This window comes from Corvus kubaryi, unplaced genomic scaffold (genome assembly GCF_017639235.1).
Source record: "Corvus kubaryi isolate FWS band 111438036 unplaced genomic scaffold, C.kubaryi_AGA036_p1.0 37249, whole genome shotgun sequence".
In the NCBI taxonomy this organism is placed as follows: domain Eukaryota; kingdom Metazoa; phylum Chordata; class Aves; order Passeriformes; family Corvidae; genus Corvus; species Corvus kubaryi.
This window is the reverse complement of record NW_024581072.1, coordinates 4423896-4446684: the sequence shown is the minus strand read 5'-3', so window position 1 is coordinate 4446684 and position 22789 is coordinate 4423896. Positions and strand designations below refer to the sequence as shown.

Sequence of the window (22789 nt, the reverse complement as noted above, 5' to 3'; positions counted from 1 at the left end):
ACCACCTTCAGAACTCTCCTCCTCCCCCCACCTTCCTCCCTTCTCCCACTGACAATGTAAAAAGACAATCCTTGAGATGTTCAGTCTGTTTACCACTTCCATAATAACCTTGTTCAGTCCATTTAGAAAGAGAAGTCTCTTCTTGCTCGTGCTATGAAAACATTATCACAACGAGACAGCCGCCCACTTCCAAATATTGTTCAGTCCATTTAGGAAGAGGAGTCTCTCTGCTTGCATGTGAGTCCCTTCCCCCGACTTGCAGCTTTTCCCACAACTGCTTTCGAGGGTCCACTCTTGAAGTTTTTGGGGTACAATTTTAAGGTTGAGCCATTCAGAAACAAAAGTTCTCTTCACCCATCTCTGGGAGCATTTCATCTCTAAGAACAGAGGCCCTCCGCCTTCCCTGGGAGCAAAGGGTCTTCCTCATCTTCATCTTTAGGACTATCTCTGGGAGCATCTCTAGGAACTGAGGTTTTCTCCTTTCCCGTTTGGAGCAAAAGTCCTCATCACTTCCATCTCTCCCTGTCCAAACTTCTCATGAAATTACAGCTGTGTCAGCATCTGCCTATCTCAGCGCAGGTGCTTTTGCTCACGAGTTGAACACTCCACCCCCCCCCATATCTTCATGAAATTACAACAGGATACTCTGATATATCATAGCTTCACAACAGAATTTCAGCTTTAAGCATCTCCTCTTTCTCTTCCCTCAGGTTTTCAGCTCTTCACAGCACTAAAAGGGTTAATCTCACCTCGGCCTTGCAGCTGTGTGTCTTATCGCTGTTGGTCACCTGGCCTCTGCCGGGCAGCGGTGCCGCTTTCGCTGAAATCTTGGCCGCAGTGGAGGTGGGGGGGTGTTCCGAGCCACTCTGGCTGCCCACAGCCCTGCTGGGGGGGTCATCCTGGAGCCGTGGCCCGGCCCGGCCTGGCCTGAGCAGGGGCCGGGACCGCTGGCCCCCACACGGGGCCCGCAGCCACCTGTCCCAGCGCTGGAAACGAGAGAGAGCTTGGAGGGGGAGTTTGCCTATTCTTAAGTGTGGATCACAGAGGCGGTCACAACTTTAAGTGGCTTAAAGAATTGTCCATATTCAAACTGGCCAGCTGATAGGTTCTATCAGGTCCCAGAGGAAGCTGTAAGCACCCCTTAGCAAGGACATCCCTTCCGGGACTATGCTTGCTAACCTATGACAATAAGAAAATGCTGAAATAAAATACAGAATAGAAAAATCCTGAATATATATACTTCCCTTCTTCCCTCTTCAAGGGACAGTCCAATAACAATAAATGCCTCTTTGAGGAGAGTTTGTATTAGATAAATAGCTCCACCAAATTTGCAATTCAAATTGGAAGTACTTGTGTCAGCGTTTGACAAAGCATGACCAGTGGGGTGCCCTGTAATTCTGTCACTGAGCAGATGGGGAGATGAAGGATTATTGCTGGTTGTATTCCATATAGACAGCACACTGTACATCACAGATGAACCCTCACAGCTAAAGTTTGACAACTGCTGATGGAAAAACCTGATGAGGTAAAATGCAGCCTATTGAAATGGTAGGCTTACATCATGGGATTTTTTAAAAAAATAGAACTGTTTTCAAACTTCTGGACTTCACAGGATTAAAGAAGATACATCCATGTTCTTGCAAAAGAATGAAGTAATGAGTAATAAGCAACTTATCTTTTTCTGTTCAAGTATAAAGTATCTTTTTATGGATAAATAAAGTGTTTGATGATGGGCTTGGAATGATCTCCTTGTCCTGCTACAAATTATTATGGCATTCTTAACTTCATTTTAATTTGTATTGTGACCTTCAATTTTGCATTGAAGTACAGCGTTAGTCCATGTATTGAATTCCAAAAACCTGAAGTATTCTTGGATATCTTGTTGATCTAGTTATTTAAAAGCTTCTTGTTTGATAGAAGCATGTTCCTTTTGTAACAGAGAAAGTGTTAATTCTCAAGGCAAAAAAAAATTGTGATAGAAATTGCTTGTTATTGGGGTTATTATCTTCCAGACACTTTTCCTGAGTAACTGTGCTGCTTGTGCACTTAAATTACTAGCAGAAATAAGTATCCAAATGCTTAATTTGAATGTCTGTAACCAAAGAGGTCATGACCTTGAGCAGTATGCTTATTTTCTTAAACTCATAAGCCAATATATAACATGCTCCACATGCTAAAGGATAATATTCTCTTCAGCTCTATTTTTCACCTTCACTAACAGTTATTTGACTATTACATGGTTTAAAGCTCATTTATCTACTTAGTCATCCACAAATTCAGTTCATATACGTGAAATAGGAAAGTGAAAGCTATTCTTAATTGCTCTGAAGACATGAGGTCAATTTTAGCTATGTAAAGTCAGGCTGTCATTACATTTTCCTTGCATTTTAGTGTTGGATACAGTTGCTTCCTGAACAAGAAGGACAAAATAATGCCATTAGAAGTGGGTGTGTTTGAGGGACAGGAAGGACTAGTTCAGTTTCTTGCAAGAGACTTTTGTTGCAGCACTCAGTTAATCTGTGAAAGTGATGTCAGCATGATCCTTCCCTTGACAGAGTCCATTCCTGTGGCCTGAAGGAATTTTTCCCCATCTGGGATAGAAATGGAAGCAAGCATTTTACTTACTGAAGGATCTTTTTGGTAGAACAGATTTGGTATGTCAAAGTGTTCTGATGGTAGCAACCCATTTGAAACTTCCAAACACCAAAAAAATTATCCATGTCACATAGCAACAATGTAAAATACAAAAATACCCACAGCTTGCTTTCACTTTGGGAAACAAATGGCAACAAAAAAAATCATGTCTTGATGGGGCACTGGGAAATATGATGTGCCTCAGCTTCTAGAAATTGTAATAGAATTGTAACATCTTTTTTTTGTTGGGTTTTTTTTTGTTTCTTAAGGACTCTTAACACAAATGCCTTAATTCTCATTCATTCTCCCATTCCAAATCACTTTTTCCCCAAAGCACAGAGTGAATGGTGAGCTCTTGGCTTTTCACAGGAAAAAATGGGCAGCTTTTCAGTATTGCAGCCCATCTGTCTGCAAAAATGAGGTTGAATCCAGTTGCAGTTGTGATCGCAGACGGATTGAAAATGACAGTCCCTCCTCCTGATTCTTCTGGAGAGCACTGATTAAATATCTCAATGCTGAAATTGTCCTTTTCATATCCCTCTCTATCCCTGCAGCTCTCGGTTGCAAATGAGGATCCTAAATGTATTTAATTGGCTATTGGAGTGACCAGTATTTGTTCCTTTATGCAAAGCTTTTAATTGTGCTTTTCCCTCCTTTCCTCTGCATATGTCTGTGTGTGTGATTACAGCACTACATGTCAGCAAGTACAGCAGGCTACATGTTGGATTATATTTCAAACAGCAAACAAGCTATAGCCTTGAAAGGATTCTGATTGTGCTGTCATGTCAGCCTTGCTCCAGTGACCTTTGATTCCAGAGCAAGTACTAAGAGTACAAAGAAATTAACCCTGAACAATTTTCCTCATAGCAGATGAAGCATTGAGTTTGTCAGCACTGGGTTTCACTGTGGAAGTGTGCCAATACTGCACTGCTGACAGTGGAGTTCATACCAGTCCCTCCCAGTTGAAGCCTGAGGGCCTGGGTCTCTCTGTTTCAGCTTTTCTTGTTTGGTTATGAAAGCTTTATAATTGGTCCTTGTGCTCCCTTGGGTCTCAAGGCTTCTGGACATGGAGAATAGAAAGGTAGTGTAATAGCTGTAGACCCTCCAGCAATGAGGGGTTTTTATGAGATGGTAGTTCCACATTTGATCATATTAAGTAGATATTAAAAATCCAGTTGTTTTTTTCTCTTGGCCTGGGGTAGGGAAGGACAGCACTAATAGTGTACAGAACACTCTGGTTCTGGATGCTGATGACTCTGTGGATAACCACAGATGTGTTGAAATGCTCTGGTATTTCCTTGCTCTCTCTTGGAAGTCTTGGGTGGCCAGTGGGAGCCCAGCTGGCTGGGAATGCCTGCATTGAGCAGCACTACTAACTTCACCAAGAGCTTGGAAAGTAGTGTGTTGGAGGACGTACCCTGAATATGTCTCATCTGGGTTAATTCAAGTACAGCTGTTACTATTGGGAGCACACATCTAGGGCAGATACAGGAGAAGCTCTGCAGCCACCAGAAATACTGTCCTGACAGTATTTGATGACAGTATTCTCCTCTTGCCACCTGCTAATACTGCAGTGCTCAGAGTCACAGCAAAGAGAGGTCAGTGTAACCAATGCTCTGTGTGAGGATTCTTCCTGAGTCTAGAGGACAGGTGACAGAAACGTCAAACAGGACCAAACTCAGAGCTGCAGAATTTTCCATTCAGGGTAAGCTCTTGCCAAAGTATCATGTTATCTTCCAATTAGTCCATTCTTAATTCTGAATTACACTATTTCTCGTTCAATTTTGGCAGTAAAGACATATTAAGTCATATTTACATTCAATATAGTCCATAGAGGATGGACTGTGAAAAAAAAAGGAAAAAGCTAATTTGATAGTTGTCTTTCCTCTAGGTAAGGGACCCTGCTGTGATGCTTCCATGGCACGATTAAGCTGCTTGACAAACCACTGAATACTGCACATTTGTAAAACAATTGTTTTGGTAGTAATTCAGATGTGAATCTGTGAATACAAAGGACCAATGAAAAGACTGTGCCTGAATAGAATATCTAGTTACCACAAGAAAAAAATGCAGCTTTTTAGCATGATATGGGAAACTCAGATTACGAAGCAGTCATTTTATACACCAAATGAATGTGGTTGTCCTTTCTTCATGGATCTGAGGGATTCTGCTGCCTCCACCTTAAAATGCTTAAAGAAGGGCAGGATATAATCCTTCTTGATTGTGCTGGATTTGATGTTTGGGTATTTAGAACTATACGTGATACTTCCTGCCCTACATATACCACAGTGTACTATCAAGTTTTTGGGCATGGCTGTTCCCTCAGAGGCTCTTTCAAACCCTGACTTTTCTGTTGCTCAGATAAGGCAACAGATGTGGCTGTGGCTTGAAAAGAGAAAATTGTGGAGGACTGCTCTACACGCTCCTGCCGTACCTTCCATTCAGGAAACAAGAGGGACAGAGTGTGTCTGGAGAATGGGCTCAGTAGACTTACAACAATAGACAACATTTCCCAAAGAAGTGTTTGCTTGGTCTATAGCTGTCTGAGCAGCCCTGGCCATCATTTGCAGTACTTCCTCTGGAGCACAGGAGAAGTGATACTCATACAAGTAATGATTGCAGGGTGAATGTAGCTGTGTTGCTTACATAGAAAGCTTTCTCCATGTAAATCCAGATGAATTTAAGGAGTCAGAGCAACAGTCTTACACAACTCTTCCCCTGTCCTTTTCACTAGATAGGCATACATAAAAATATTTTTTTGCTTTAGGACTCTATTGTTATCTTTTCATTTATGTAATATTTCTATGAGTCAAGGTTAATATAGAAATGCGAGCTTGTGAAATCTTGTTTTTGTCATCTTTCATCCCTAAATGAGGATGTGAAATCTCAAATTAGGCAACAGTTCAAAGTCTTTCATAGCAAAGTTTTCAAAAATGATTTTCTTCTGTTTCAAAAGTGTTTTGTGCCCTTACATTTTCTTTTGACTCTCCTGAAGTAAAAAGTAAAAAGTACAGAAATTGCATCAATTATTTTTCTTGCTCAATTATCTTCTGATCCCTTGAGCTTTTCTGAGTAATTCTATAGACTAACTCCATACTATGCTGAAAAGTGCATGGATCAATAGCAGGCATGGCCTATATATTAAAAAGGGTGAAAGAAAGAGATACTAATGGAAGCCCGAAAATGAACAAGCACATCTTGTTCAATCAAGGCTACAAAGTGACTTGCAAGAGATCTTTGCTCCCTGACTGTTCAGCAGCACAGTGGGGCTTTTGTCTCCTGGAGCAAATTACTATAAACTTCTGCAAGAAAATTTACCTACCTTCCTTTCAGAATATTTGTACTGAGATCTGCATATTCAAAATGGATTGTGCAGTTCCCACTCTGATGCAGACTGAAGAAGACACCAGGATATGAAAGCAGCGCCGAGAGCAAAGCTGAAGCACAGACTTCAATAATGTTAGATAGCTGGAGTGGCCTTAGACTTGTCAACAAACAATGAAGCCTAGCTGGGGAACTGTCTCACAAATCTGTTTCTGTCCATGTAAGAAGAAAAAACAGCTTTTGTGTTGAAGGTGTTACCCATAGGGGTCTTCAGGACCCAGAATCACAAATGTTGGAGTGAAAGAGAAGGCTTACCTACAAGGAACGAACGTGTGCAACAGAAGTGATACATGCGTTGTTTTGGGAATAGAAGATGTTTCTTGCTCACTCCAGATGTTTGAAAGAAATGGACTAGTCCTGAGAGATGGATTTTCTGGGTGTCAGATTAGATTTACTACTCACAGTCTATGAGGTAGTTTTTTTGTTGAGGTGTTCAAAGGCCCGAATTGCAAACTGCATAATGAGATCCTTGAAAAGCATTTGCAAGGAATGAAAATAGTGTGAAGTCACCTTCACAGAGGGGAAGATAATGATGTGGAGCTCAGGGTTGTGTTAATCAACACTAAAGGCTAAGCAACAGTCTGGTGTATATGAAAAGAGATAACAGCCACAGGCAAATATGGGACCTGTGTTTCCTGACTCCAGAGGCATAGGGATTCACATTCTGACACTCTTTAGCTACATGCTTGTGAAGGCAACTTATGTATGGAAGTTTAGGCAGATCAAACGTTTCATACAGAATCTGCATCTTGCCAGGACAAAGATTTTAAGGCTTGTAGGTGAGAGACAACCATCACAGAATAACCAAACTATGGCAGCTTTGAAAAGGACCTTACACATCTTACCTAATTATCATTCTTGAAGCATGATCAACAGGGCAGCAGACCTTTCCTATAAGTTATTTCTCTTGTTTTATTTTTATTCTCTATTTTTAAAAAAGTATTTTCAACTTTATGTTTGCATATCCAGTCTCTTAGAATATGAAACAATGTAATACATTAATGACTGCCTTGCCATTGATTTTTCTTACTTTGTTTCAAATAAATCTGTAAGTCTTAGACTGAAAGTGACTTCAGTTATTTTCTTCTCATGTCAGAGTTTTGACATCTCAGATCTCGTGAAAGCTTTGAACTTAAAAGGGACCAAGTACTCCAGCACTGCTTCTTCTCCTATTTTTGGGAACTTTTTTCATTTTTGCAGCTTTCTGAAAATAGTCCACTAAGTGGCATTGACAAAGAATCCTCAATGATGTCATGTGATGTCAAATCTGTTAATAAGCCTGTGGTGGTTACAAAACTAGTGATTTGAGAAGAACTCACATCTCTGAAGTATTTTGTTTGTTGTTTTGTTTTTGTTTTTGTTTTTTAATTAGGGGAAGGTAATGGCTTTTTGATAGCTTCTCTTCTGAAAGTCCTGGAGGCACGCTTAGACATTTAGTCTCTAATTTTTTCTTCCAGATAGATTTGTCTGTTCCATCAGTGCTGCATCCTGGCTGGAACTCCCACATAGAACTGAAATAACCCAAGCTACAGAGAAAGGAGAGAGAGCTACTCTGGCTAGCAGATACAATATTTGTGTGTGTGTGTGCGTGAGTGTGTATGTTATGTTTCTGTCTGTGGGTGTACGAAGAAACTGCTGAGAGCAACACAAATTTAAAGAGTTCTTCCTGGGCACTATGTGTCTGCAATCAGTGGTTACTTCTTCACTATGGAAGTTCCACAGTTTCTTATGAAACCCTGTCTCCTCCACTCACAGCCTGCCTACTGGCCTTCAGACTTGAGAAAACATGACAGATCACTGACAGAAATTATGTTAACATTTCTTCAAGGAAAACTTGATTCTATTCAATAATATGAGACTTACAAACTCCTGACTTGAGTAAAAGCCCATCCCAAAGAGCGTTTTTCTCTGTTGTAGTATCATCCTGCTGAAATCACAGTAGCTACCAAGAAGCACCACAGCACCAGCATATTGCTATGCTCCTGTTAGCAAGGATCGCCTTCAGGGGGCAGGGGGCCGGTGTGTTGCGACCTTCCTAGAAAAAGTGTCCTGCCAGGGAAAGGCTTTTCCAGAGGCTTTAGCAACTTCCCTGAGCGACAGGTGATTTCAGCAAGTGTAGCGATCTCTCAGCTACAAGTGATTCCAGCTCTTGTGAATCAGCTCAGCAGAACTTGGGGACAGAGAGACAGGAGCCTCATTTGGCTATTCCACAGAGGTAGCTTTTACTGTCAAAAGAAAGCCAGGAACAAACACTTGCCAGTTAGGGACAGAAACAGCGGCCTTTTATGAGAAAGGCAGGGGGTGGGTAGAAACCGAGTAGCCAACTGGGTACAGGCTATTACCATATAGAAACAAGGCATGCTGGGGGTGTTTCACTTTCTCACCATGACCCGAGGAAGGTTGCTTATCTGTGGGGAGACTCGTCTTGGCATCAGGCCTCTCTCCTCCAAGGGAGTGCAGAGGGCTCTTGTGCCAAGTGCTCACAGCCCTCCACAACCAAGCATTCACATTTCTTGAATTATATTAAGAAAATAAGTGAAGGTGAAGTAATTATTTCCAAGGAGTTCCTACCTTTTCTGTTATGTAAGTAGTTCTACCAGCTAAGCTCTACTTGAGCTGTTTAAACATCTCTTGCTGCTATGTAGAAGTTCCCAATGACATCTCATCATAAGAACTCAACTACATGGGAAAAGTTAATGAAGATTCTTGGAAGATTTGACTGCAGTCTCTTTAGAACTTCGCTGTGTGACAATGTTGTGTTTCAGTGATCGTTTAGCTTGTAACTAGTCCCAGTCCCCTTATGCCGTGTCCTTTCTTCCTGCCAATACTTTAGTCTATTTCAAGGAGACATGCCTTAGAAAATCTGTGGGGGATCAAGGAAACAGTTTGCAATGTCCCGCTCAAGTCCCTGAGGAAGCAACTGAGGCAGCCGTAATATCTTGCTAATGTGTCTGGTCTTCTGCTTTACTTTGCTTTATTTTATTTATTTTTTTTTAATGTTAAAAAAAAAAAAGTTCTCTTGCTCTTAGTATTACTTAACAAATTCATCTGGCTTTGGTGCTAACCTAATATTTTGAAGATATCTGGTAAGAAATCATAGAATAGTTTGTTGGAAGGGACGTTTAAAAGGTCATCTAGTCCACATCCTCCTCCACCCCTGCCCCAGGTATAACATGAGTAATCTGGAACTTGGAAGTCCCTATAGGAGCAGCATTTAATGCCCCTCCATGGCAGCAGAGATAGGTGACTTGCTTCCCACCAGAGAGAAGTCATGTTCTTCTTGACTTCCTCGGTCTCACAGCTGTCCTTAGATAGGTTTGCACCAGCTGCCAATGGAGAAATATTCTATGTATATGTACTAAATATGCCACCAAAGTTACTGTTGTATAGTGTTGCTCCAGTCTCTGTTAGCCTTTCTTTAAAGCAACGGGAAGATTCCAGTCAGCAGGATTATCTTACAGACTGATGTTTCTGGGCTTTCTGCATAGACTCATCATCCTTGTCAGTCAGAAACCATGGAGAAGCCCATCATTTTCCAAGGCAACAGAGAAGGTCTGGAATCTGTCACCAGGATGAATTTAGGAAATCTGTTAGAGCAGCAGAGATTTACACAGTTAGCAATTTTTTTTGTTTTTTTAAATTCAGCTGTTCTTTCTGTGCCGAAGTGAATAATTTCTCTGAAGCAGGAAAGCAGGGCTGGAACAATCATAAATCACAGGCAAATAAATATTGTGGCAAGCAGATCTGCTTTCCAGTTCCCTTTTTTTCTTCTGGAGCTACAAGCTGCATGTGACTAATGCCAGAATGCTGCAATGCAGGTGGGCTCATGTGAACAAGATGCCTACGTTCATTTCTCCATCAGTAGATCCCAGGCGAGAAAGTCCAGAGGAGAATTCTCCTCCTAAAGTAGATGCTTCCACTTGGCCTGAAGAATCTCATTGCAAGATCTGTGACTAGCTGGAGTAGACCTCCATGAACTAGAAAGGGAACCTGTGCAGAGATTATTTACAGCTAAATCCTAGCTCGGTCATAGGGGTCAGGAGGACAAGACAAGCATTTGCCAGGGATTATTGATCAAAAAAGGAACAGAAGCCATTGCATTTATGTTATACAGGAAGTTGTTCCTGCCTTATGGTTGTGGGGTTGCATGGAGTGTTCCCCTGAAAATAGGACTGCACCTTTCCAGGTGTAGATCTGGCTCAAAATTGCCTGCATCCAGAGGCTTTACGATGCAAACAATGAAGATCAACAAAATTCCTGAGAAGGAGAAATGGGAGTGCCTCCCAAAGGTGCATGCAGCAGCTCTGGAATAGAGGCAGTAACAGAAATTTACCTTAACTGCTGTAAATCTTCTTAATATTGAGTTGTCTCTTAACTCCTTACCAAGTAATAAGAAGCATCATCTTGTCTTTTAGGGAAAAGATTTGTGTAGTAGTTCTAAAGAACAGTGTGCGGATTGCTGTTTTCATGTAGTGCATCTAGAAATGTATTTATACAATGTGCCTCAAAGAAAGGCAGAGTGCTTTTTAACTAGGGTTGCACAGACTTTGCAGCATAAGTAAAAGACTGTGGCCTTCCAGGTATCTTGGAGTAGTAACGATCCCTCCAAAAGAGGAGTCAGGTTTGCACTCTTCAGCTGGAAGCTCAGTCTGGTACCCCCATTACGTCTGCATCATTTTCATTTCTCTTCCTGTGCAAGCTGCCTGTAGCCAGTGGGGGCACAGTGGTTGAATATTCTCTTAGTGCTGGGTGCCGAAGACTGATGATTGCTTTTGTTTCCAGCTTTTTGCTTTTTCCTCTTGCTGCCTTGCAGCAGGATTTAACTGGCAGGAGGAAGGTAAAAGGAGTCTCAGGGACCTGCCTGCTGTGCGTGTTGGTCTCAGGAACAAAGATACCTCCTCCAGGCCCCTCCTTGCACAGCTGCAGGATCTTGAAGACTTACGGTCTGGTTCTCTTCTGCGGTGGACACAGGCATCAGTGTGGAATGGGGGAGGGAGAGTGCTCCTTCACGGTATCTGTTTGTTAAAATATCTGTGTGAAGTATGTGTGAGCAAAAGCCTAACTTCTACCCTTAGAGGGATCTGAGCCATCAAGGTGGTCCACTGCATTTTTCCGATGGTGTGCCCCCAGCCCAAGGCACATTTTTGGGTCAGGCTGACCCAGACACATTGACACTCCTAACACTGACCTTTGCATGTGCATCATCAGGTGTTTCCTTGTATGACAAGTTTGGAGTTACAGGTGTGCTACTTAAACACATATCCACACGGAAGCAAAACCTTGCATAACAAAACTAGAATATAAAACTATGTTTGAAAATTCTTTCATCCAGTTTTCTGTTTTCATCTTCAACAGGACTTGCTTATGTGAACTCATTACATTTCTAGACAGTCTGTTTCCAATCAATCCAATTATTACTTTTATGAGTGACTGAAGCAGTAGCTTGTCCTAACGGCTCTTGTATCTTCAAAGGCAGTGTCAGAAGTGCTTCAGCATGGTTTGAGTATTGCAGAATGTGGCAGTCAGATGAAAATGAAACCAGCCTCATGCAGAATGTGAGACGTGTTTATGTATGGAACTGAAACTAGGTTTCCTTCTTCTGCAAAGCCTTATCCTGCCCAAGCCAGAGGTAGCTTATAACCTTCCCGCAGCTTCTGCCTTTGCACACTTGTGTTGTATGTTTGTGTCAATCATCTCATCATGTACCACCATCTTGTAGTTCTCAACATGAAATGGTGTCATATGATATTTATAGTTATTTGGCATACACTTGTGTATCAGAAAATAATTGTCCATGCTGCCTTGTAGTTTTCATGAAAGGTCACAGAGCAGAAAGAGAATGAATGAGGCCATCAGAGAATATTAATGATTTCAGCTAGGAAGTGTGCTTGTTTTTGGTTTTTGGTGGTTTTTTTTGTTTGTTTTGTTTTTTTTTTTTTTCAGCAGAAGAGGTTTGCAAGCTAATGGATGAACTGAAGTGAAAATTTCACTCCTCAGAGATATTAACTATATTAAATCGAAAGTGCATGGCAGAGTACGAGAAAGATGCTAACTCTGATGAATACAAATGAGGTGCAACTGACAGGCCATCAAGAGTGTTTGACATCTTTCAGAATCTGAATATAAAATGCAGTACCTGCTTCAACCTGGTAAAACACCTATAGGATCATTTTCAGTAACAGATATGTATCAGCCCAGTGGTGGTTTCTAGTTTGTTACAAAATGGAAATTGTGATGGGGAATTAAAAAACCTCAATAACAAGTGACAAGCAAAGTGCTAGGTCCTGCTGTTGTGTCACAGCAACACCATGCAGTGCTACAGGCTGGAGGCAGAGTGTGGCAAGGAAAGCTGCTCAGCAGAGAAGGACCTGGGGCTGCTGATTGGCAGCAGCTGAACATGAGCCAGCAATGTGCCCAGGTGGCCAAGAAGGCCAGTGGCACCTGGCCTGTGTCAGCAATAGTGTGGCCAGCAGGACCAGGGCAGGGATTGTCCCCCTGTGCTTGGTGAGGCACTGGTGAGGCCACACCTCGAGTGCTGTGTCCAATTATGAGCCCCTCACTCCAAGAAGGACATTCAGGTGCTGGAGCATGTCCAGAGACCAGCAATGGAGTTGGTGAAGGGTGTAGAGCACAAGTCTGATCAGGAGTGGCTGAGGGAGCTGGGGTTGTTTAGCCTGGAGAAAAGGAGGCTCAGGGATGACCTTATCTCTCTACAGCTGCCTGAAAGGAGGGTGTAGCCAGGTGAGTGTTGGTCTCTTCTCCCAGGTAACAAGGGACAGGACAAGAGGAAATGGCCTCCAGTTGTTCCAGTGGAGGTTTAGATTGGATATGAGGAAAACTTTTGCCACCAGAAGGATTCTCTGAAATGTTGGAGCAGACAGTAACAATGAAGTGGTAGGGTCAGCATCCCTGGAGGCATTTAAAATATGTGCAGACATGGCACTTAGGGACATGGTTGTTGGTGGACTTGTCAGTGTTGACAGTCGAAGTTGATGATCTTAAATGTCTTTTCCAACCTAAATGATCCTATGATTCCATGAAAAATAAGAGCTCCAAAGGTCCAGGATATCGTGACTGGAGGTCTAAGATGCGGTCAAATGAATGCCACCTGAAAATGATGTCTCCACATAGATTTCATAGGGAACTTTATTGTTTTAGTTAAAGTTGTATTAAAAGGATGTGACACCAGTGCAAAGAAATAAATAACATACTAAGTGAAGAATTCACTTACAAACATGAATTGCTGGTTGTAAGCTAGAAGGTGACAATAGGAAAGGGATTTATTGATTTGTTGCACAAATGTACTGGTACCAGGAGATTGATGTTGGTTTGTGTGCAAGTAGTGTACTGTCCTTTGCAGCTGTCACTGTGCAGAGGTGGAGACTTTGCAGAGATAAAAACATGGAGATTAAGATTTTAGCTAAAAAATTATTTTAATGAGGATGGAAAAGTCTTGCTCTAAAAAACGTGCTTTCCATTGTCTGCAAAAAAAGAGTATTCAGCAGCTTGTAAGGTAAGAAAAACATTTTTCTATTAATGTGGCTATCTACCTCATTCACTTTTTGGCTTCAATACCCATCTGCAGAGTGAAACATAGGTCTTGCACATGTTACAACCTACTACTACCTCAAATAATGTGGGAAAAATTATTTCTAGAAAATTCAAAGTGCCTCCATATGGCTGTGTACCAAGCTGGGAAAAGGTCTTTCAATGTCAGCCCTTAAAGTCTACCTTGGTGTCTGCAAGTGAAACATTACCATAGTGGTGATGTTTGAAAATAGTTGGAGTTCTAAATACCTCCAGATATCCTTAAATATCTCATGTACCTTTAGAGACAATTTGCTCAGCTTTCCAGTTTCCCTGCAAGAAAAACAGTTTTGTTTGGCAGTACAGTTTGTCTGGGTTGGATTCAGAGGGAGAGACTGAAGTAAAATACCAGAGAGAGAGAAAGCTGAGTCTGGGGAGGGGGAATGGCTGCAGCAAAGGTCCCCAGTAGCAGATGTTTTTTCACTGGTGTTAATTTATAAACAAAGTGAACTAAGCTTTCAGTGCTCCTTTTCTACTCCCTCTTACCCCTTTTTCTTCTGGCACTGTGTAACTTGCACAGGACCCATGGCTCATCACTGGATATGTTTAAATGAACCTCACTGAATCCTTCCAGTATCTTTCCCATATCACAGAAAAGTTAATGCTGAAGCAGATAGGCTTCTCACTGACCTGGAAATAAGCATCTACTCATAGATTTTTCCGGGAAGCACAGGTGCATACAAATGTGTCCTGTCTCTATTGTGTAAGATTTGTGCTGAGTGGATTAGGAAAAGTAAGCAGAGAGAGCTATTCATGTCTACTCTGAGCTTTGAATTTCATTGAGAGTTTCTTCATTTAACACAATGTTAATGATTCTTATCAGAGATCCCTACAGTACCAAAAAGACCAGAAAATAGCATTCTCCATGATATTGGGATTTCTCAAATGAGCTCCTCAAGTGAACTTGGCTTAAGTTCTTTGTTTGCATGAGGAATCACTAATCCATTTCAGCAGGTATATTAGTTACAGTTAATTAATAATTTGTGATGGTTCCTTTGGAGCTATTCTGTACTAATATATAAACATGGTTTTTTATTCATGCAAGTACCACTTTCGAATGTTACGCAATACCCTCCTGAAGGGCTGTTTCATTTTTATTGAAACTGTAGCAGGAGGAAGTCAGATGTTTTGGTTGTTTTTTCAGACATAAGCTGTATATCATGGTCTTGATGATCTTCATTGATATCAATGAAAAGTACTTAGTTCAGGTTCTGAAGTGATTCTGCAAAAATGAGTGACCCATTCCTGCTCCAGAACAGTACTTGGTGATTATCTCCTTATGTTTGGATGATGTGCTAAAAAGACATACTGTGATTTAGAGACTCTGAGGACTCAGTCGTCCTGTCCAGTCTAAATATGGCTCAGCCACAAATAGTACTTCCAAAAAAAACTCCTGTAAAATTCCCTCAGCGCATGCCTGTTTCAGGTATACCTCTTGCTGTTTCCTCTGAAACTGTGATTGAAAGGGACAACTTCTGCACTATTCTCTGATCTAAGCATACACACACGCAGGCATTTTGAAAGACAGGTTTGGGTGTTGCTTGTCTACAGTATGAAATGAGATTTGTTCAAAGGAAAAGCTTTTGATTTCACGTATTTACCTTACCTGAAACAATGGTGTGTGCAAATTTCCATCATTCTTTAATTAATTAAGAAGGCGTAAGATGTTCCTATTTCTACTTAAGTCATCCTTAGTAATCCTAACCCTGTAGCTTTTCCAGCACACAACTTTGCCTTCCATATTTAGGACAATTTTTTTATCAAGTGGCAAATTCAGTGCTGCTGTTGCAAGTTGATTTGTGAATTTATATTTTATGGGTGAAAGCTGGATTGATGTCAGTCAGCTTTTGAGGGGTTTGGTCACAGTTGGTGGTACTTCTGTAACAGAGGTCTGGCCATTAAGAATTTCCGTTTCTTCAGATGCAGGATATGTTTGGGCATGTACTCTTCACCATTTTCCTTGCAAAATTAACTTCAGTCACTTTCAGATGTTATTTAAACCACTTACTTGTGAGGTCTCAGAGAGTCACACAATATCTGAGGTTGGTGCTCATCTACAAGGGTTGTCTAGTCCAATCTCATTCTCAAACAGGGTTACCTACAGCAGGTTGCTCAGGGCTGTGGCTCATTAATTTTTTTATGTCTCTACAGATGGAGACTCCAAAGTGACTTTCTGCAACTCAATTTATTTTTTTCTTATATTTAAATTTTATTATCTGTACTTGAGTTTGTACACATTATCTCTTCTCCTGTCACTGGGTACCAGTCTGATTCCCTCGTATTCATTCTGTTTTGTTGAGTGTTTACACATACTACTGAAACCCCTTGAACCTTCTCTTCTCCAGGCTAAGCAGTCCCTGATCTCTCAGGCTCTTCTTGTATCAAAGATCTTTGAGTATCTTAAATGTCTTGATGGCTATCTCACTTCTTTGCTGTCTCACTCTGGTAGCGCCATCTCTCTTTTGTATCCTGAAGCCCAGAACTGGGCACATCACTCCAAACTTGGTCACCAAAAGGCTGAGTAGATGGGAAGGATCCTTCAGCCTCTTGACAACTGTGTTCCTAATGCAGCCCAGAAGACTTTTAACCTTCTCTGCTGCAAGGACACATTGTGAGCTCATGGTCAGCTTGTTGTCCACCACAACCCCAAAGCCTTTACTGTAAAACTGCTTTCCAAACAGATGACCTGCTTTTCAGCTGTTTCACTGAGGAATGTCTCCCACACATACCTGAACAACCATATTACTCTTTTTGAGATGCACAATGACAATTTAACCCAGCAAAACTCATACAAAAGCATATGTTGTGTTTTAACCCCAGCCAGCAATCAAGCACTCTGTAACTGCTCACTTGCTCCCCCACCACCTAGAAAACTTGTGGGTTTGAGATAAAGGCAAAAGCCACACATGCAAGCAATGTAAAACAAGGAATTAATTCACTGGTTCCCATGAGCAAGCAGGTGTTTTGCATTTCCAGGACAGCAGGGCCCCCTCACGCCTCACAGTGACTTAGGAAGACGAACGACATCACTCAGATGTTCCTTCCTTCCTCCTTCTTGCACCCAGCTTTAAATACTGTTCTGGAATATCCCTTTGGTCAGTTTGGGCCACCTGTCCTGGCCATGTCCCCTCCAAATTTTTCATTCACCCCCAGCTTCTTTGCCAGTGTGACAGTACAAAAAGCAGAAAAGGCCTTGTCTCTGTGTGAGCCCTGCTCAGCAGTAACAAAAACATGTCTATTATCATTCTATTCAGCACAAATCCAAAATGCAACCCACATGAAGTCTCTGTGAAGAAAATTAACTCTGCCTTGGCCAAAACCAGCACATTATATCAGAGTGCACCCATAGTATTTGGCTTAACATCTGATGGTTTAGCTATTTAGCTCATATGGATTAAGGGAATTACTGTTACTTTGAAATAACTACCATGCCACTTGTTTTCGAAACACACCACTTCTGGGATGGTTTTCCATATGGAAGGTTTTTATCCTTTGAGGGCAGGCCTGTTTGTAGCTAGAAAGATGACAGATGGCACATGTTGTCCTGGAGCTATAGCCATTTCTGTTTTCTTTCTGTAGCCTTGTCTAAAGATGTTAGAAATAATGTTGACTGAAACTTCTTACTGATTAGTGAATAGTGTGGCAGTCTCTGACTTCTCTTTGTGTCAAGGTATATGTCATGGTTGGGGTGTGAAAGACAAAAAGACAAAATAAAGACAAAAAACCCCACGCTTATCATATGGACAGATTCAGTAAGTGTGTCCTTCCTCTGTTTTCTTGGAAGCTTCGAAAGTGGGCTTAAGGACAGAACAACTGCTCTTTCTTTCTGCTTTTGCCCATTACTGAGGCACCTCAGTTACATGGAGATGAATTCTCTGGAACCTTCGCTGCTGAACTGCTAAAACCAGAAGCTGTTATCCAGGGAATGTTAACAACGAAGTCTACAGTTTAGGATGAATAACAAAGGAGATGGAAAAAAAGCTTTTCTAAAAGTAACGCAGGACTCCTTAGTTAAAATGTAGTGTAAATTTTTGGTTCTCATGATAAGTTTCCTTCCAATTATTTAACAATGATACCACAGTGCAGCCTTTTGCACATTTAGAAGGTGACTTTGAAATCAGAGGTGAATTAAGAGAATCTAGGAGGATCCTGAAACTACATTCATGCTCTTTTAAGTGTCCTGTATGCTGAATGGCTGCAGAACAAAATGCCTTAAGTATTTAAAATCTTGGTCTTGTCTAAGAAATAAAAGAAAGTTATGCAATTTCACTTCTTATGTGATGAGCTGAGCTGACATTATAGCTTAATGATAGCCTAGAAGTAGTGCTTAGAGGAAAAAAAAATCTTTTTTTGCTGCTGAATTCTGTTTCCTAAGTAACTAGAGTATTATACTGTCTGCGTAGCTCTAACTGGAGAGAAGCTAAAAAGAAATAAACTTGATAGATTATTGAACCCAAATTAGTTTGATCATCAGTGGAGAAATGTTGGGGGGGACCCAGAAATTAAAGGTGTTAGTGAGATTTGTGATCGATGATGTATGCACAATAAAGCTGCTTAGAGAAGTTCCTGCAGTACAGATGCGTGACCCAACTAGGCTGTATTTCCTTTTCACTTGCTATGAAATTTTAGCTTACTTAAAATTTCAGTTAGCCTTCCTTCCACTATGGGAAAGAAATCACCAGGTGGTCTGGGTAAATTTTCTGTCAATATGCAAGAATTTCTGTACTACTCTGATCCTGCAATGAAGGATGCAAAATGGTAGTAGAGGAAGGCTGACTGTAGACAGGGACCATGAATATTCCAGGTGGGGTTTTTTTGGGGTCCCTAGGTGTCTTTTTGTTTTAAGCCACAGATTTCCTAATGATGGAAGTTTCAAGAGGTTTGCGGTTAGGCAGCTGAATGGAGACAGTCATGTTTACTGTTGTTATTTCCCACCTGGCAAAAAAACTCCTGTGTATTACAACCAGATCTTGTAAGGCTTAAAATTACCAGTATCCCCATGCTTCTCTGTGGGAATGTAAAGGGGGCATTTCTCTGTCACATTTTGGGGGTGGGTTGGAGGGTGTTTTTATTCAGGGTTGCTTTCAGTTTAGAGTTCTGGGAAAATATATAACCTGGAAAAGAAATGTGGAGAGAAAAGTGATCTGCTTACCTCTTTACAAATTCCTTGGTGGTTATTGGAAGCAATGGTTAATCTGATAAGTGCCACCACTGGGGCAATTCAGGAGGAATCATTCTGACAGGTTGCAGAGGCTTCTTCCTTTAAGGACCGAGGTTTCACAATCACTATCCCAAGAAGTGATGTGGAAAGAAAGAGCAAACATGGTCCTCAAGCAGTGTTGAGACACTGAAGAGTAATTAATAAGGGTAACTTATAAGGGGTTGTGAGAACCTCTTTCCTTCACTTAGCCTTTGATAAGGCTAACAGACAATTTTTTGGTAGGTCTTTGATAGTGTCTCCTTCCAGCCCAAGACTTGCAAAGGCCAGAAATCTTTGCTTCATGCCAAATAAGATGTTGAATGTGTATACTTGTGACTGTTGTGTTAGAACAAGGCTGTCCCAGATTAATTCAGTTAAATCTCAGCCATCAGTGAGCCAATGTAGAAGTGTCCTGACTCAGCATCTAAGGACCTACAGTGTTTTTCCAGGGTGAAGGAATCTCTTTTAGTAAAAGATTCAGAATGTTTTCCTGCTACAGGCAAGGTCCAACACTCCTTCCAAAGGGTATGTGTTTTCACTTTATCCATGTAACCAGGCTTGATCCTGCTGCAGCCCTCCAGTGCCCTGATGATGCTGTATCACAGTACATGCTCTTCCCCTTTTCTCAGCAATTTTTTTTCTCCCTGGTTGGATGATTGACAGTTACCTGCTAATGAAAATGTCTCTGAAATACAGGGTAAATGGGTTTATGCAGCTCCTTGGGGATAGAGGGGCATGCAAGAAATCTCCTCATTTGCATGGTTGTGCAAGGGCTTTGCATAAAAGCTCAGGAACACACAGGGACTGAAAATTTGGCAACAGTGTGTATTCGGCAGTAGAGAGAGAACAAGACAAAGAGAGGGTCCCACCTATGTACTAAGCATTACAGGCATTGGTATCCAAGAACAGATAAGAGACATGCAGAGCTGCTGCTTCCTTCTGATCCACAGTAGGAGCCTAGAATTCATCAACTCCAACTGTTCACTAATGCCATGTGGTCCTACCTGTCATGGGATGTGTAATTTCTAACAACAATTAAGACTGTGATTACTCATCCCTGCAATCAAGACTTCAAATTCCTTTCCCAGCCCTGGTGTCATTTTGTTCTGGATGTATTACCTGCCTATTACATTAATGACCTTTCAAAATCAATCTTCAGTCTCTTGGCTGAGCTGATAAAATGAAAAAATGGTGTGGATGGCAGATTATCCTTTTCAGGACTGCAAACAAACTGTGCTGCCATCATACAAACCTGCAGATGTAGTGTCTTCCTTGTGCTGCTGTGCTTCTCCCACCAGTGTCAGGTAACTTACCTGATCAGGTTGAGTGCTTTGTCCACCTCCTGCCTTGGGGGAGAGTGTGCTGCCTCCTCAGTGAAAGAAGAAGCCTTTCCAGATGCAGAAGGAAATGGCCCTGAGCGTGGGGAAGGAGAGAGCTGTCATCCTAGGGATTTTCACCACATTCTTACCGGGCTGATTTTCGCTTGTGCTTTCTCTAGGGGCTACCAAAGACATGGGAAAGATGCTGGGTGGGGATGAGGAGAAAGACCCAGATGCTGCTAAGAAAGAAGAGGAACGACAGGAAGCCCTTCGGCAACAAGAGGAAGAGAGGAAAGCCAAATATGCCAAGATGGAGGCTGAAAGAGAAGTTATGAGACAAGGGATTCGAGACAAGGTAGGTATCTGGCTTTCAACACACACTGGTTGACTTGTAATGCCTGGTGAGGAAAACCTTTTATCAGCCAATTTGTGACTAGTTCCCTAGGCACCTGGATAGAACCAGGTAACTACTCTGCCACACTGAAATTTCGGATTTTGTGCACTCTTCCTCAAGCCCTGTCCCTGTTCAAACACACCTCCCACACAGCAAAGCAGTGCAAAGTTGAAATGGAGGGTGAAGGTGAGGCGAGAAATCCATCCATTTTTCTCATCATCTATTAAATGCTCACATTATATTAAGTGTTAGAGGCTTCCTTATCCCTTTGAGGATGCTTTCCAAGCTTGCATTTGTGGTTTGTGATAAGAGTCATAATTCAGTGAGTTTCTGAGAGGTATGGTGCAACTATCTTCTGTATTGATTCCAAATCAATTTCATTATATTTGTTGTGTTGACCAGTGATATGGGACAAATCTAGTCTGCTTTTCATATTTAGGCTTCCAACACTCACATGGGATTCACTTGAAAGAGAGTTTTCATACATTAGCTATTAGGGATTGATGTGAGGAGGGAGAAGGCAGTTTTGATGCCTCACTCTCAAAGCCAGGTCAAAACTGTCTCTTCAGAATAACTTAGGTTTATAATAAGAGGTCCTGTTGTTCAGATATCTTGGAAAGAAATGTGGGCAATGTTTGGACAAGGAGTTTCTAATGATGAAGGTCTGTCTGGTGACTTACATCATATGCCAAAGAAAATAGTGGTAGATAAAATGATAAAGTCTTGCTCAGTATAAGAGGTGTTCCCTGTGCAGTTCCTATCTCTGTGCTCTAAGAACGTATCTTGGAACAGACATAAACAAAACTGTATCTGCATTGGGTCACATGTCTGACCCAATCCTTATGCTTCAGGATGGAAGCACAAATAAGGGTGATTTTTTCTGGTGGCACAGTGCATCTTGCAAAGAGTTAGTGAGAATAGTTCTGCAAATAAAGACATTTGTGATTATGTTTCTAAGAAAAGAAAGGACTTACAGGGAATTGTCTACCTGTGACACTGCCAGAGAAAGGTCATTGATAGTTTAAAGAAGGTACTGGTTGACAGAGATGCACAACCTCTACCTGGTCAAAAATTGTTGTTTTATAATCATAGAATCATAGAATCATAGAACTGTCAAATGGTTTGGGTTGGAAGGGACCTTAAAGATCATCTAGTCCCAACCCCTCTGCCATGGGCAAGGATACCTTCTACTAGACCAGGTTGCTCAGAGCCCCATCCAGCCTGGCCTTGAATGCTTCCAGGGATGGATCATTCACAGCTTCTCTGGGCAACTTGTTGCAGGGCTTTACCACATCTGAGGAAAGAATTTCTTCCTAATATCTAATGTAAACCCATCCTCTTTCAGTTCAGGGCAAAACATTGCCCTTGTCCTGTCACTACATGCCCATATAAAAAGTTCCTCTACCTCCCTTTTATAAGCGCCATTAAGGTATGGAAATTTACAATGAAGTCTCCCTGGAGCCTTCTCTTCTCCAGGCTAAACAACCCCAGCAATAATGTATTTAATGTATGTTTATAGGTAGAACTGTTTCTAAGAAGTGACATAGGTCATGAGGGGAAAAAAAAAGAGTAGTAAATTTCTGAGTTGCAGGCAAATGAGCTAATGTCCTGTTTTCACTGGTGGCTGTCTCTTCTGGACCACTGAATTGTTCCCAGATGTGGATAGGGGTTGGCTTTTTCTTGCTGTTGGGCAAACTGCTGTAGAAGCATTTGAAAAGTCTGAGGTGTCTTCTGTTATAATTCCAAGGTGATCTCGTTAGTGAGTAGGATGCATAGAGCCTGAGCTACAGCCAAACGGGATTTCTCTGTGATACTGGCAGCTATCTGGACTTTGCTGAGCTGGCTGAGTACTGAGTAGCAAAATCTCTTAGAAATGCACTGAGTCCTTGAGCAATATGGCAAGGAGTAGGGTCTGCAGAAAAGGAGAACAAGAATACTTGGAGGAACATTATTTGACCTCAGTCAAGGCTCTGGACTGCAGTTTTTAGTGGTGTGGTGGAGTACCTTCACGATTAGCATCAGGAAGTCCTGTTTTGGGCAGGACATCTGAATTGTGAGTTCATTCTCCTGTGGTTTTCTTTTTCCTGGTAATAATTCTAGGTAGCATGCATTTGAAAGATGAAGGTGTTTTCTGCAGAATCAGAAAAGATGGATAAAGCCATAGAAAGGAGCTGTATTCTTTTCTCTTTTTTTCTCTTTTTTTCTCTTTTCCCTCTTTTCCCTCTTTTCTCCCTTCCCTTCCCTTCCCTTCCCTTCCCTTCCCTTCCCTTC

General features: G+C 41.6%; 1 protein-coding gene across 2 annotated transcripts in view; it reads left to right on the top strand.

Moving 5' to 3' along the window:
• Positions 1 to 22789, top strand: part of CPLX1 (complexin 1) — a 115544-nt gene that overhangs the window by 48075 nt on the left and 44680 nt on the right. For both annotated transcript variants that reach the window (XM_042023510.1, XM_042023509.1), the window contains exon 3: positions 20304 to 20479. In XM_042023510.1, the coding sequence (XP_041879444.1) occupies positions 20304 to 20479 (176 nt within the window). The remainder of the gene's footprint in view (positions 1 to 20303; positions 20480 to 22789) is intronic.